This window comes from Castor canadensis, chromosome 9, assembly GCF_047511655.1.
Source record: "Castor canadensis chromosome 9, mCasCan1.hap1v2, whole genome shotgun sequence".
NCBI classification, from domain to species: domain Eukaryota; kingdom Metazoa; phylum Chordata; class Mammalia; order Rodentia; family Castoridae; genus Castor; species Castor canadensis.
Window position 1 is genome coordinate 103041316 of NC_133394.1, and position 17313 is coordinate 103058628.

At 32.2% G+C, this 17313-nt stretch overlaps 1 protein-coding gene across 14 annotated transcripts in view; it reads left to right on the plus strand.

Moving 5' to 3' along the window:
- Positions 1–17313, plus strand: part of Epha5 (EPH receptor A5) — a 356875-nt gene that overhangs the window by 169756 nt on the left and 169806 nt on the right. For 10 of the 14 annotated variants that reach the window (XM_074042101.1, XM_074042104.1, XM_074042100.1 and 7 more), the window contains one exon: positions 13676–13831. The exons of the other annotated variants lie outside the window; for them this stretch is intronic. In XM_074042101.1, coding sequence (XP_073898202.1) covers positions 13676–13831 — 156 coding nt within the window. The remainder of the gene's footprint in view (positions 1–13675; positions 13832–17313) is intronic. 14 annotated transcript variants of the gene reach the window in all.

Here is a 17313-nt window from a genome sequence, read left to right on the forward strand (position 1 = left end):
ATAAATAAACTCCATTCAAAAAAAAAAAAAGAATCACTGCAGGGATAATGTTGAAAATGACAGTAATGTGCCAAAAATTGAAATATTCAAGAAGTGAAAAAGAGTCTCAAGGAATCAAATTGGTTGCATGGTTTGATGACATGTGATTTAATGATGAATTTTAGAGTGTAGTTCATCATTTTACTCACAAATCTGCAAGTTTCACAGGGCGTAATGTGGACAACCCATTACTCTTCCACATGTTATCAGCTGAGGCAACTGAAAGTCTGGAGTGCAATATCTGATCTTTCATTTGCTTGGCTGGTGGTTGATTCTGGCTGTTGATTGGGACTTAGCTTGGCTGTGAATTTGGTCACCTACATGTAGCTTTTCCATGTGGACATTTTATTTTTTTCAGAATGATGACTGGCTTTTTAAAACAAACATCACAAGAAACTTAGGCAGAATCTTTTATGCCTAGTGTGGAAGTTTCATACTGTCATTCACCACTCTGCACAGACTTAATTGATTCCACTCATTGACTAAAAGGATGTCAACATCACATTGTTGTAAGAAGAGCAATCTGTAGTTCACATTCTAGAAAACAGAATTTGTCACTGAAAGAGTGGTCTGGAACATGCAATGAGAGGAGGGGAAATGTGTGTCCTCTAGAGAAGTTCATTGGTAGGAGGATATGTGGGAAAGAGAACAACTACTACTTGACAGTTGGTGTCATCTGGAGAAAACTGTGAACTTGTCAGGTAGTGAAGACAAAGGAAGTATTAAAAAAAAAAGATTGAGGATGAAGGAGATATTGCTGATCATTTGAAATTGATCAAAAACCAAAACAATAGATTCTCTGAAATTGTGAAAATGAGGGAGATAGGATTTTTTTAAAGAAATGTATAGTTATACTGAAGCATATAGGGGTTCTTTGCTATGGAATTTGGGGTGCAAACATAAAATAAAATGTGCAGTTACATGGAGAAGACAATTCAAAGGGAGAGAATGGAATGGAAGGTAAAGTATGACGCTATATGTTGAACACCGTGACTAGACTGGATGCAATAGGCACTCAATAAATGGCAGGCATTGACCTTGAATATTTGGATCAATAAAAGAACAGTAGAACCTCAGGTAATACTGTACTGTATTATTTTAAAATACAAAATAATGTGAGAAATTTAGAAGTGTGTAGAACTTTTTTAAAAAATGATTCACGATAAGATACAATTTATTGGGAATAGGAGTCATTCTATTTTTATTTTTAGACACTCAGTAGAGCTGAGAAATGATATATAAAAAATAATACAATCCTACTATTTGTATGCTTACATAAATGAAAGTTTATGTAGAATATTTAGTTACTTGTTAGAACCACATATACAACACCTACTGCTTTCAACTAGGGCCCTAAAATGTGGGCAGAGAAAACACATATGACATACATCATCAAAATAATTTCTCCCAAATGTCATATTTCCTAACTGCAAATTACTCAGTTGTCTAAACCACATAATAATTTGAAATTTCTGGTTTCTCTATAGGCTCAGAGCCAAATATTCATGACATTCTTAATCATAGGACTAAATACTTTCTTTTCCTATAAACCAGCATATATTTTAATTTTGAATTTTGTTTTTTTCCTGATTTTGCCAGTTAATTAATTTTTAATGCTTGTACACAGCTTAGATTTTGAAAAAGTTAGATTCATTTATTTTTTTTCATGTTCAGGAGGTTTTGGTTGATGTTTAATAATTCATTGAAAGATCAATACATAACACCGTAGCCTTTGTAATTAAAATGTTCATTAAAATAAATATTGTTCCTGACATATTTATTTCTTCATTCTTATTTTTTACATGTTCATTTGTCACTAGCAATGTCATGCTTAGTGATATGTTCACTATTTTCAATAATAACTACTTTTCATGACAGATTTATAGCATTTTACTCCATGTGTCCACTCTTCATTTCTAAGTGATCATTTTCCCCTTAGATTTAAACACATGCCAGGCACCTCCCATCATTGAAGGAGAAATCCCTCTTACAGCACCTATCAATTTTGCCTTTTAACCTTTACGCTTACCTTTAACTAGTTATGTCTGCCACATAGCATCAATAATCTTTAAATTTTTGAAAACTAATTCTCACGTTTTCATGTCTCTAATTGTGTATTTCACCAAGCATACATATGCACAGGAACCCTATGCTATGTGTTTTTATCAAGAGTTGGGAAATAAATAGTCTTGTGGAAATAATTATTTATATAATAGTTATTATCCAAAACCCAAGTACTAGTCTGAGATACTGAATAAAATCTATACAAATTGAAAAAGTGTCCCAAATTTTCAGTGTCAGATAAGATTCATATACTTTTTCTGATAGCATTAGTAATTAAGTTACCTCTTTCACTGTGTTATAAGACTATAAATTTCTGTAGAAATGGGGACAAAGAGTGGACACATACTATGATTCTGCGTGTTGTATTGAGAACTGCATAGACATGCTCACAATTATAGGAAAAGTTGACATTTTTAGAAGTTATTGTTACACAAAATTCATTTTATCCAGTTTCATTCATGAAATCTTACCATTATTGTACAAATATCTCTAATAGATAAAAAAATGATCAACACAGCTACATTACAAAAAAACTCCTATTATTTATTTTTTATTGTTTTTATAATGCTGGAGATTGAACCTAGGACCCCAAACATGCTAACCAAGCACTCTTACTACTTGAGTTACAGTTCCAATCCTTCAAAAATTATTTCATTCCCATAGGGTCTAACTTTGGACTCAAAGTTATGATCCTGCTCTGCCCTCTGCAAATATAGGTGTGAATTATCATACCTGGCTTATTTACTTTTAATTTGGATGGTATGTTAACCTCTGCTATTTGTTTTGCTTTGGTTTAAATATTTGTTTATTTGTTTACTGGAGATAGGGTTTCATCCTGGCTTGCCCCAAAATTTCAGTCCTTCTACCTCTGCCCCCTGACCACGGAGACGTCAGACGTGCATAACCTTTGCTTGAGAAGAGTTCTTGAAAGTACTGTATTGACAGCTCAAAGGTTTCTTATGAAGATAACTCAAAAATACATCATTTTTTGTTTTAAAAATTAAATTCCTTTCAAAAGTCTTCATATAAATCAGACATTAATGCTTTTACAATGAAGTTCTCAGATTACTTGTTATTGTCATTTTATCATTATTAGTGTTTTGATTTTTGACACAGGATTTTTACCATGTAGCCCATGCTTCCTCAAAATTGTGATCCTTTCACCCTACCTCCGAAGTGCTAGGATTAGAGGAATGCACCACCATGCTTGGCTTCAAATCATTTTAATGTCTGCCTTTCACATGGGGTAATATGGCATTGCTATGATACTTTATACTATTAAGTTTTGTATTTTTATTAAAACCAGTTCTACTCAAGATTATTACTAATGAATTCTCATTTTTAGCACATGCATTGTATCATTTATTTAAAGGATATTTTTGGCTTGGGACCAGAATAGTTCAGATTTTGAACTACTTACATATACTTGAGATATTTTGGAGATGAGACTAAAGTCTAAAAATGAAGTTCATGTATATTTCATACTTAACTTATACATTTAACATGAAGGTTATTTCTACAATATTTTTTACAATGTTGTGTTTGAAAGAAGGTTACATGTGTGAAATTTTCCACATAATGCATCATGCTGGTGCTCAAAGTTTGGGATATTAGAACATTTTTGAGTTTGGATTTTCACATTAGGAAGGTTCAACCTGTACCATGATTGCAAGGTAGAAACATGATACTTTAAAATTATTGTAAAATTTCCAATAGGCATTTTATAGTTAAAAACTATTTGATATTTGTTCCCATGGTCAAATACTAAAGGCAATATTTAGTTCTTAACTAAACTTTGTGCTCTTAAGAGATAGAACAGCTGAGTTCATCTGAATGCAAAACTTGTTTGACAAATCTATATGTTAAGATTGCTGGCCACTACCAAGGAATGGATTAAGAAAATGTGGTGTTTATACACAATGGAATTTTACTCAGCCACAAAGAAGAATGAAATTTTGTCATTCGCAAGTAAATGGATGGAGCTGAGAACATCATCTTAAGTGAAGTTAGCCAGGCTCAGAAGCCCAAAAATCATATGTTTTCCTTCATATGTGGATTTTAGACCTAAAACACATGCAGGAATATTATTGGACATGGGTCACACGCTAAGGGGAGAACACGTACATGAGGAATAGGGAAAAGTAGGAAATCCAAAATTCGGAAGGGTTTGATGTGCCCACTGTAGAGGAGCAAATACAGTAATATTAAACTGACAGAGGCCACTATGGGAAGGAGACTAGGAAGTAGTGAAGAGGTCAGGAAGAGATGAACCAATTCAGGTTGTAATTCACATGTGCATGGAAGCAATGCTAGGAATCTCTCTGTATAACTATCCTTATCTCAAAGTAGCAAAAATGCTGTGTCTTTCTTATTATCGCTTATGTCTTCTCTTCAACAAAACTGATGTGCTCTCAGTCAAGTGGAGGCATTGTAGCAAGGAAAAATTGAAGAGTAAAACAAATGGAAACTTAGAGTTGGGGGTTCCTCACATCAGATGATTCAAGATGCTCAAGAATGAAGAAATTCATGTACATTTCATACTTAACATACATTTAACAAGAAGGTTATTTCTACAATATTTTTTACAATGTTGTGTAAACATTGTGATAGGAAGAACTTACTGATTAAAATTGTATTTCTTATGACAATGTACAATCCCAAACAAATACATGCAACCCTTGCCCTCCCCACTCTACCACACCCTGTGTTTCTTTGATGCTGCATTAATCAAGCAAAGCTGTCATAAATATGGACAGGTGGTTTAAACACTAAAAATTTCTCACACTTCTGGAAGCTGGGAAGACCAAATCAAGTTATAGGTCAGTTCAATTCATGGTGTGAACTGTCTTATTTGTTTATTGTTGTGTCTTCACATGGCCTTTTTTCTATCCTACTCACCCGCCACCTGCTATTCCCCTCATGCTACTGACCTCAACTAACCATAATTACCTCCGTAGGGCCCCATCTCCAAATATCAATACATTTTAGGTTTGGGCTTCAGCATATCAGTCTTGAGAAGACAAAACATTTAATCAATGACAAAAGCTTTTCCTTTAAAATCAATGTGATAACTTTGATTCAGTAAAATCTAAGTCAGTATAGGAGGTTCATTATAAAAATGTAAAAAAGAAGAGAGAAACATGTAAAATTTGAGGTTCTATACCTACACAGCTTTCCTTCATGTCTATTACCTATTAATTTGGGTACACGTTTTGTATTATTTAGATGAATAGTTTGACATTATTTCCTAGAATAAAATGTTTTCCTAAAATCGTAATATTAGACTAAAAAATGTACAACCTTCTGAAGCACACAAAGACTAAAAGTATGGTAACTTTTTTTGGTTACTTATGTTTGAGAAAGGGAAACATAGGTCAATTTTAGTCTTATAAAAGTTTTTGGCAGATGATACCAAAAAGGTAATTTTTATCTTTAATAATCTCCTAAAGTTTAAATTCTTATGAATATTTTAAATTTGTTTATAACAATTCTAGATTTGTTTTCAGATATGCCATAGTATGTTGGATATCTGAATCTGGAATGTAAGATATCAAGAAAGTCTATTGAGAAACATTTGATCTAAGAGTAAAAGTCAAAGAGAGAAAATCTGCCAAAACCTGCTTTTAATGCCAAGCAATTCTATGAGACTTATTTTAGTCTTTAGAGTTATCCTTTTGACAATATTTTAATAATGTATTTGACTGAGCACAATAATAGAATTGGGACAAAATTCTAATCTTGTATTTCTATCTGACCTTAGGTGTGTTATTTTATTTGTGTCTTGATTAAAAAATTCAAAGTCCCAAAATTCCTTTCTTAATTGATATTTTAGTCTATGTTTATGAAACCTTGTCTTGTGTTCCCAATTAAGTGTCAGGCTGGTTCCTTCAATGGTAGGACAAAGGTATATGTGAGGAATTCCCGCTGAGCATTATATACAACTGTAGTGAGTGTATGGATTATTTCAGGCATGTGACAGTCATCTCCAAGGTCATTTCTAGTTCATAATTCTATGAGTGTGATATAAATCTGTTTTGAATTGAAGTGAACAAACATCGAGTCATGTTAATCATAGTAATTATTAATAGTATTAAAATGCTAAGCTTTATTGACTATTTAGCCTTTTCATGCATTTCACATATTATGTAAGGGATATATTTTCTAATTAAACTTTACAAATAATCCATAAGAAAGGTACTTGAAGTTACAAATAGAGAAATTTCATCTCTGGATAAAATGCAATGATATTAGGATTTGAATTCAAGTCTATGTAACCTCAACATCCATGATCTATGATCCTCTAGAGAAAAAGAAGATAGTGTGTGGTTCCATGGAATGTGAAAGAGTCATTAACAGACAAGGGGGAGACTATAGTTATGAGAAACGGCAAATAGGAGTTCAAACCATGTGAGATTTCACAGGATATACTTGCAGTGTTCTCCATAATGCTCAGTCCTCAAGAATGGGTAATTGGAAGCAGAAATTTGATGAGAAAGCTTCGTTGGGTTACAAAATCCATCTGCAGTGAATGTCCAGATTCTCCACTTCCTAGTTTTTAGAATTTGGATATGTTGCTTAGCCTCCTACCTATAAGGTAGCAATATTAGTACTATTGACTTCATGTGTTATTATGATAATGAAATGATCTGAATCTGAATAGAGTTTAACTCAAGGGCCATCGCTAGTAGATCTGCTGAATAAGTATCATTTTGTTTTATTAGTTTGGCTACTGTTGTTATTACCTCTTTGTCATGTGCTCACAAAAGAGGTAGTGTTCTGAAAAAAATGGTGGGAGAATGTTAATCATAAAACAACAATGGAAAGGGAACATGCTTTAAAACATAATCTAATTTGGGTTAAGAATATAACCTTAAACTCTAGGTTTCTGTATTACAAAACCAGGGACCTGCTTTCTAATCATCTCTGAGATCAGCATTTTAGAGTTATTACTTTTCTGGCTTTCTTTGTCTTCCTGTTCTGGCTTCTGAAAAAAAGGCCAAGACCCATTCTGGGTTTTAAATTGAGATTTCCAGATACCTAGGATATAAAAATAAAGTCTAATAATGACTGAACAATTCTGAAGCACTGACCTTATTAAAGAAAGAAGAAAAAATAAGCTAACCAAACAGACAAATACAAATAAAGTAAAATAGACTGTTATAGAATATAGTCTAGAATTTGCCTAAGTGAAGCTTTAAGAAATAAGGTGGTTATCAAAACATTTTTTACCATATTATTTTTATATGAACGTCCCATCTGGGAATAAAGAATTAAGCCTCTAAATATTGACATCTGAAATTGTTTAATTTGAGACCCAGCAGGACACTTGCATGCTAAAAATTAGGAACAAATAGATGATGCTTTTTACCAGATGAAGTACATTAGCCAGTTGCTTTTCTAATTTACAGATTTTCAATTCAAAAGAGTACAATTTCATAGATATGGATTGAACATTTGCAAAATGGCTTTATTCATTCTAATACTCAGTTTACAATTTGAAGAAAACTGATTTAGAATAAGTATGTGTTCTAGGCATTCTCTATTCTTTTTATATTTTATTTATATTCATGAATACATACATACTATATCCTATATACAAGTAGACTTTCTCAAGACAAAACAGAAAGCAAGTTTTTCACATTCATTTTTGGTTTATCTGTATTTATTTCTACACCTTTTAAGTAATTTCATGTCAATTTAATTAAGGATAAATTAAAAATCTAGGCACTAATTCTCAACTTGACTAAGAATAAGTTTTCCTTTGGTTTTAGTCATTGTTTGGTTCTTAAGGAGAAAATGTAATCACTGATGCATTATAATATGCATAGAAGTTTATTCTGCATTTCAAAACAGTAAATATTTACTCTGTACATTTTCATCTTAACAAAGGAGATATTACAATTTTGTTACATAGGCAGATTGATTTGTTTTGTTTTTTGGTGGGACTGGGATTTGAACTCAGGGCTTCACCCTTTTAAAGCAGATACTTTATCACTCTAGACACACCTCCAATCTATTTTTCTTTGGTCATTTTGGAGATGGGGTATTGAGAACTATTTGCCCTGGACTGACTTCAAACTGTGATCCTCCCTATTTTAGCCTACAAGTAGCTAGGATTATAGGCATGAGTCATGGGAGTGAGTGGCAGGATTGTTTTTTGAAGTAATGAAACAAGACAGTGTTCAATGATCCAAAGAGAACTACTTGAAATAGAAAACACTATTTTTACCTTAACTCTGAAGGCTAAGCCTCTGGGCAGACTATGCGTATCCTCCATAACAAATATTGTGTTGGATTTTTTATCCTTACAGGGAAGTTTGATCATATTAACCAGGACACACTCACTTCATAATTCAGAATTAGACTTGTTTATGACAATGAAAATATGAGTTAACGAAACTAGATTTCAATACCTGACTTTAGAAATAATGGATGCTTCAAACAAACACATAGGCTTTTAAACTTTTCTTTCAATTATGGGACAAGTTATCCAGCTTAATACTTAAATTGCGCATCCCACCTGTGAAGGCAATAAACATTCACATCAGCACCAAAGTTGTACACAAAAGAACAATGATTAAACATCTCACAATGAGGAAAACACTAGAGATTGACACAATTATTTCTTGATATTTTATGAGTAGGATATATTTTTCAATATATGCAATTAAGAACAAAATGAAAAGGCCTAGATATCATGAAATTTAATCAACTTGTAAACAAAATTATCTTGCAATAAGACAATGGGTACCATTTAACTTAGAGAAAATAACATATATTTTACTAACAATAAGTAACTTTTGTCAGGGTTTGAAACAGCATTCATCCACACATTTCCTCTTTCACACAATTTGCCATAGTGAGTTCATTCTGGAAGATACAGTTTTCTATTTTTTATCTAAATTTGCAAAATGATTATAAGCATGAATTATGCTTGTGAAGACATAAAAGAATTATAAATTTAGATGGGCAATTAAGTGATGAAAATATGTCGAAAGAATTTGCATGTCATAGTGCTAAGTTTATGGTATTATAAAATTATCTAAGAGTAAATTTTCTCCATCTTTTATTATATCAATATTTCCTGGAATTTGTTTTTTTACTTTAATGCTTTCCTCAGTTTGAAAGCATAGTAAAAGAGAGTAAAGGAAACTTTATCATTTAAAATTAAAAGATCATGTTATTTGATTTAACTTAATTTTTTAGTTCCTCATTTTCTAAAGTACAGATTCACTGAGAACTGCATTCATCCAATACTTTTAAAAACTGATGCAACCTTACTTATGTAGAATTTACAAAGGAAAAACTGAAAACATTCCCTCTAAAGTAAACAATAAGACAAGGGTATCCATTCTTTCCACTTTTATCCAACATAATCTTGGACACTGTAGCTAGAGCAACAAGAAATACCAATTGGAAAGAAAGTAGTCAAACTATCCCTATTTGCAGACAGCATGATCTTATACGTAAAAGATCTGAAAAACTCCACCCAAAACCTCCTAGACATCATAAAGAGCTTCAGCAAAAGTTGCAGGATACAAAAGCAAACACCTAGGAATAAACTTAATGAAGGATATGAAAGAGCTCTACAAGTAAACTATAAACTATTGAAGAAAAAATTGAAGAAAACCACAGAAGATGGAATGATCTCCCATGCTCATGGATTGGTAAAATCAACATAGTAAAAATGACTATACTATCAAAAGCAATCTACATGTTCAATGTGATTCCATCAAAATCTCAATGACATTCATCATGGAGATTGAAAAAATCAACCCTAAAGTTCATTGGGAAGCACAAAAGACTACAAATAGCCAAGGCTATACTAAGCAAAAAGACCAATGCTGGAGATACCACAACACCTGACTTCAAATTATACTGCAGAGCCACATCAATAAAAACAGCATGGTACTGGCACAAAAACAGACATGAAGACCAGAATAGAAGAGAACAGATTAGAAGAATCCATCCAGCCATGCCCACCTGATTTTTGACAAAAGCTCCAAAAACATACAATGGAGAAAAGACAGCCTCTTTAGCAAATGCTGCTGGGAAAACTGGATATCTGCCTGTAGAAAACTGAAACTAGATCCTTGTTTGTCACCCTGTACAAGTATCAACTCAAGGTGGATTAAAGACCTTAATATAAGACCTGAAACTTTGAAGCTAGTACAGGAAAGAGCTGGGAATACACTGGAATCATTAGGCATAGGCAGTGACTTCTTCAGTAGAGCTCAAATGGCTTAGCAACTGACAAATGGGACTACATAAAATTAAAACGCCTTTGCATAGCGAATCAACTTTTAAATAGGATCTTACTCCTCTTTCTGTTTTCAGTTATTCAAGATGTTTTGCCAAATTTTAGAGTTCCTAGTTTTAACTTATGTTAATTGTATCAGTGTTATAACAAATTACCTATTTTTCTACTAAGAAGATGTTTTAAAGAAGAGAATAAATATAAATCATTGCTAAATTTTGGTGTAGATAGTAACATCACTTATAATTTCTAAAAATGCTTTTTTTTGTTCTAATTCCATTGTAGCATGTTGCATTACACTGTTGTTCTTCACAAATATATCTTTTAAATTTGTGCTGAACTATGTTCTAGTTGCACAATTTTGAAAAAATCTATTGGAAAAACAAATTTGCCTCAGTTTATTTCCTCTGATAATTCACAAATAGTAGGGATATAGTAAAAATCTTGTTCATAATGTTTTTCTGTCATTCTCAATAAAGCATATTTAGATAAATTCGATAACATTTTCCAGGTTAATTAGATCTTAAACACTCTAGACAGCAATAGCCTGCCCATCCTCTCTATATGTTCTCCCCATTAATTTTCATGAAATGAATTATGGTGTTCTAAGTTTATTGAGTCACTAATTATTTCCATACTATTTAAAAATTTTTCCTCATTATCTAGATTCCTGGAGTGTTGGCTTTGAATTATGAAGTGAATGCATTTAGGTATCTCAAGGGACATCTCTCTTCAAAGTAAAGAGTATTAGAGAATTAAAAGAAACTTAATTGAAAATAGTATGCACAATTAATTCAGATTAGATTTTTTTTTTTTTTGGAAATTTTGAAGACCTTCAAGTAATTTCTAATCAGATTATGGAGAACATTTTCCCAGTAATAATAATTAAACCCTAGCTACTCAAGAGGAAGAGATAAGGAGGAATACAGTTCACACCCAACCCTGGGCAATACTTCATGTGACCCTATCTCAAAAAAAAAAAAAACCCATCTCACAAAAGGACTAGAGAAGTGGCTCAAGGTGTAGGACCTGAGTTCAAATGCCAGTACTAAACCTCTCATGTGGCCCTTTGAAATGATTATTATCTAAGGAACTGCCAGACTCCTGGTGAATTAGATAATTTTCCATATTTTTCATGTTATCAACTATATTCCCCATCATGTGGAGAGTCTTTAATATTCTCCTTTAACTTGGTAGTCTCCCATCTCTCTCTGTCCTAGCATAATCATATTTGTGATAATCCATGCAGTAACTTTAAGACTCCTAAAGAGATGGTCTGTCTTGTTCACATCTGTAATCCATTACCAAGTAGAGTTTCTAGCCCATCTCACCTGTTCAGAGAATTTTGATTACTGAAAAGAAAGATACATTTGTCTATACTTCCATCAATATTATTTCTTATTTTCAAAGTTCCACCGGGGTGGAACAATAGTTTTATATATGATATCAAAGAAGTTTTTAAGTTGAATGACACTTGTTAAAAATAAAAGACTTTTTCATCAATGATAAGTGAATTCCAAATATGGAGAATGTGTGGCTTGACACTCCCTGCCTTTGAAAGCAAATAGAATTTAAAGTGAGAATGATCATACTGAAAGGATAAAAGAAGAAAAATAGGGTATCTTTACTAAGTATGGTATTGGCTGGTGAAGAAATCCTATTGTAAGAAAAATGATATTTTAAATCTCCTCCTAATCATTTAACTACATGAATGTCCTTAATATTATCAAAAGCTCCCTTATCTTTCAAATACCTTCATATTCTGTCTGAATTTATAAGAGCATTAAGTCTTTACTATCACCATAATTAGATCTACTGAAAAAAGTACCTTCTTATTTTTTGCCAGTTCCTGATTATTCTTGGCAATGACAGAAAGTCTTAGCATGGATTACTAAAGCCTGAGATCATTTATAGCATATGAAAATTATCCCTGATTCATTATGTCTTTCAGAAATTTCTATTGAAATACAAGTTCAACTTGAGCTTCAGCAAATGTGCAATGATGCTTGAATAAATACTTTTCAGTGTATGTAGTGAATTTTTTAAAATAGAAAAACATACTTGATTAGCTTTATGTAAAAATTATCCCTAAAAGCTATTAATACCATCAGTTTGGTGGCTCCATTGGCTCAGAATGAGCTATAAGAATATTGAAGTTTGGCTTTATCTTCCTCTGAAATCAAAGAAGGATATGAGCCTCCATGGGATTCATGAATAAAAAGATTCATTTTAGGGGCACTTACTTTTCTTGGTCATCAATTTAGAAAAGTTCACAAACATATCAGCAAACGCTTTCTTTATGTGACTCTAAATAATTCAAGAGCAGTTTTCACTGCTTCATTCATTCATTCTTACATTTCATCATACTTCCTGAGTACCTATTGCAATCTAACACTGGAATAAGTACTCTGAATGCAAAATTCTTGAATAAGACATAATTTCTATTTTTTCTATTCATTACAAATATACAGTATGCTAGTATCTTTGATATAAGAATAAATGTTATTAGTAAAAATCTCAAAGAAAAAAATTAAATTGAATGAAAGTTGAAACTGGATGCTAGTGGCTCACGCCTGTAATCCTAGCTACTTGGGAGGCAGAAATCAGTAGGATTGAGGTTTGAGGCCAGCCCAGAGTTCCTCCCCCCTAAAAAAAGGAAGACCCTATCTCAAAGATACTCAACACTAAAGAGACTGGTAGAGTGGCTCAAGTCATAGTACAGCACCTGCCTAGTAAGCTTGAGGTCCTGGTTTCAAACCCCAGTACTGCAAGAAATGAAAAAAAAAAGAAAAAAGGTGAAACAAATGACAAAAATCTAATACCTCCTGAAATCAAGATACTAAAGATTATATGCCAGCTAATTTATGCATTCTCCTAATCTAAGAGTACTTTATCATCTATTAATTAATTAATTAAAACTTTTAGCATCTTTGTGTGGCATGCCATTTTAGGATTATATGGGATAATTTGCATTTCTTCAATGTAATTACAACACAAAAATTCTACTCAAAGCACTACTTCAGTATTAAACATATATTTTCTTTTATAAATATAATTTCTTATAAGCTCCTGTAGCGTACAATCATTAAAATATGCATAATCCATCCATGTTTAATTTGAATACTTTAAGTATTTGATGATCTTGAATGAATATTCTGCTATTTATGATCCAGAAGCTTATGGGACACTCTTGAAATTGATGCGAGGACTGTATTATCTGTAATCTGTGTATTCTAGTCAAAGTAGTACATTATTCACAAAACAAACACTGCATCTGTTCCAGGGAAAAGCTTAGTGTCTTGTTTCTCTTGACAGTGTGCAGACCTGGGTTCTTCAAAGCCTCACCTCACAGCCAGAGCTGCAGCAAATGTCCACCTCACAGTTACACCCATGAGGAAGCTTCAACCTCTTGTGTCTGTGAAAAGGATTATTTCAGGCGGGAGTCTGATCCACCCACAATGGCATGCACAAGTAAGAAAATCCATGGATATTTGGTGATGTTAACTTTCACCAGTTTGAAAAAATAGCATGACAGAGCCTGTTGTTGTTCTATTACCATTTTCCCTAAAACAGGCATAGTGTTTAATCTCAATATAGTTTTCAGCAAATCTCAATCTCCTTAAATAAGCATTTAAAACTTTGAGTCTTTTTTTAATCACTCACTGTTAGAAGCATCCTTTCCCTTACTTCATATTTAGCATCTAACGTGCAGATGTGTAAGTTTTCCTTTTATTTTGTGGCTTACATTAGTGTTCATGATAGCCAAACATGACTTGGGCAAATCTACCTTCCTCTTCACATCAAGCCTATTCTTTTTCTCTTTCTAAGCCAGTTTTCTTATTTCATAATATGCACTACATGGCACCTTCACCTTGTTCTAACTTTTCCCACTAAGCTGCAACATCATTGCAAAGATCATTTACACAAAAGAATTGGAAATCTTCAAGAACTTGTAACACTATGGATGGCAAATCATATTTGAATCATATATAAACATTTTAGTGCAAGCTTTCTTGCAGTTGCCATGTTTCTTCCTAGGGAGTGCCTTTATTATTAAAATCATATTTGCTGATCATATGATTAGTATAGATGTGAAATATTATAATTTATAGTGTATAAATCCATGTCTATCAATGCTTTCAGTATGTTTCTTTTGCTAGTTTTACCATATATTCCTGGAAATGTAACACATTTATGTACTTGTTTGCTTGGTAACAATACTATCAGAGTTTTTCTACAAAAAAAATCCTTAAAAGCATATGACACAAAAACAGAAGATAAAGACAAAATCAAATCCATCCCTCTTCATTATGTTCAATATCTATAACCTGCCTTGTTTTGTTCTGCTAGGCCCTAGTAAGTCATAGCTGTTCTCAACAATGTTCACAAATAGGAATACTAACAAATGAGGTGTTAGTATTTAAATAGCGCAGATTCCTTCTTATCAAATAATTACAAATTGAAATTTTAGCTGTTTCATCCTGTCTTAATTTCATAGTCAGTGAAATATATTTCAGAATTCTTCAAATCATTGATAATAATTAACTTTACATCACTGAAAGTTATTCATTTTTATCATAAAACTGATGATTTTATGGGGTAGATGACTATTAGTGATGAGCAATTCCTCCCCAAAAGAGCAAATTACATTTTTGTATATACTTTGGGGAGGATGCATTTGATGGATGCTTTGAGGAAAAATGCTGCTACAGAAGAATGCTGAATTAAGAAAGGAAAACCATGTGTTGAATTATCTTTTACATTTTCATTAGTAAGTTTTCTATAAGTGGTCCATCCATGATCTATCACTTTTTTCAGCATAAATGTGAGTCTCCTCTGTATATTTGTTATGTTTGTAAGTGAGGGAGAGAGAGGCTGTGCTTTGGTGGCAAGGACTGCTGAGCACTCTTAGGACCAAAGCCCACAGGTAGGCTTTAAATTTTCCCAGTCTCCAAACGAGTATTTGACTTAATAATTTTGTGCTTCAAAAGAACACTTAATTCGTATGGATTTCTCTTAAAAAAGATTATTATGAATGTGTGTGTCTGCTTTTAGTTGCATTTATAGAACTACTATTGAATATGACCCACTTAAGACTTAAACAATGTTCATGTAAAGATAGTGAACTTTGCTTTGTCTTTGATTTAGATCTATAGTACCAACTGTTTATAATTTTTTTCTGGAATATATATATGTATTTCCATATTTTATATATGTATATATATGATAAGGAAAACAGAATTTTATTCACCTATATGTCAAAAATCATACAAAAGTAAAAACCGAGGTTCTGATGAATCTACTTAAATGAAGGATCCTCACCCCAGCTCCACACTGGTTCACACTGAACATCTGTTAGTGGAGCACTGGAATTTCTCAGTTGCACAATTCAGAGCTTCTGCCTTTTACTTCTACCTTAGTTTCACTTCAGTTTGAGTTTCCTCTTAACCTTAGAGGCATATGTGTCTCTCCAAGTGTCGAGGAGCTGTTAGTAGCAGAGTCAAAAGAAAAGAAAATGAAGCACTTTTATAGATGTGTGGGAAAGATGTTAAATGCAAGCATATTTCAGTTTGTAGGAGAAAAACCTAGAAACTTTATGTTTCTAAACTAAACATATTTTGGCTACATTTTATCTTTTTCTCAGAAACTAAACCTGTAATATTTTGACCTCAAATTAAAATTTCTCCATAACCTTCTACTACTAAATAAGTTAAAATTCATAGTACAGAATGATACTTGTATTTCCATCTTAAGTAATGTCACTTAAAAGTGACTGCTTTCATTGAAGCATGTGAGATTGAACACATGGAAAATCATAAGGTTTAACCACAAAAAAAATTGTGTTGGGAATTATTTTAGCCACAAAAATGTCAGCTCTTTAGTTATGCAGTTCTTTCATTTAGATGGTATTTTTACAGCCAAATCTTTAAATACTAGTTAACTTTCTTATCACTTTTAAATGTATTCCTTAGCAGTAATTACCTCATAAATGTTAAGGAGAAATTAATGTTGATTTTTATTTTTTAAAACAAACAGCACCCATTATTATAACTAGGCCAAAGAAACTTAAGTAGTTTAATTCATGCTTATAGACTATTCTGATACCTCCACACTCCATTTTATTCCATGAGGGGGAGAGATATACTGATTATGTCTGAAACAAACATAAATTTCTTTTCTCTTTGAGGACATCTCATCATGTAACATTTATAGCAGACAGAGGTTTTAATTCTAAGTATCTAAAAATCAAGTTTAGATAATATATCATGTGATTTTATTTCTATTTAGTATGATAATTATTAAGTTCAGAAATGATTAAAATAATATTCAAATAAGATATTGTTACCTTTTACTTGAGAAGTCTCTTGATACAAAGTGTGGATTTCATTACTAAAATTTAAGTGGAAATATTCCATCTGAATGAAATCAGATAATTCTTAATATTAGATGTATTTTAAGTTACACCAATAGCTTTTAACGTACAGATAAAAGTATAGTGCCAACAAAATGCAGCATAAAGTTAGGAAAGTTACATTAGTACTATTCTAAGGTGTTATGATTCTGTGAAAATATTTTAGTTAAATACATTTCTTTTCTCACTATGTATGGAAGATGATAGAAAACTGATCCTTCAAAATTGATCCCTTCTCACTCTTCCTATTGTGATGCCTTTGAGAGGTATACATAAAATGAATTTCAGACTTTCAATTAAGTAAAATTCTTGGCTTACAGAACCATAATATAAAAAGAATATTAAGTAAAAGGAGTTATACTACAGATTATGATATTGACCAGTGCTTTCTTGCATTAGGAGAGAGGGTGTGAAATTCTGTTGGTGATTTATCAAGAAGCTATGTAGTGTATTTAGAGGTAAGATAAGGCTACCTTTTAACTTGCTACAGAATTTGTTAAGAGGCACACTGAAAAATCCCATTTTAATCTGTGCTTATTTG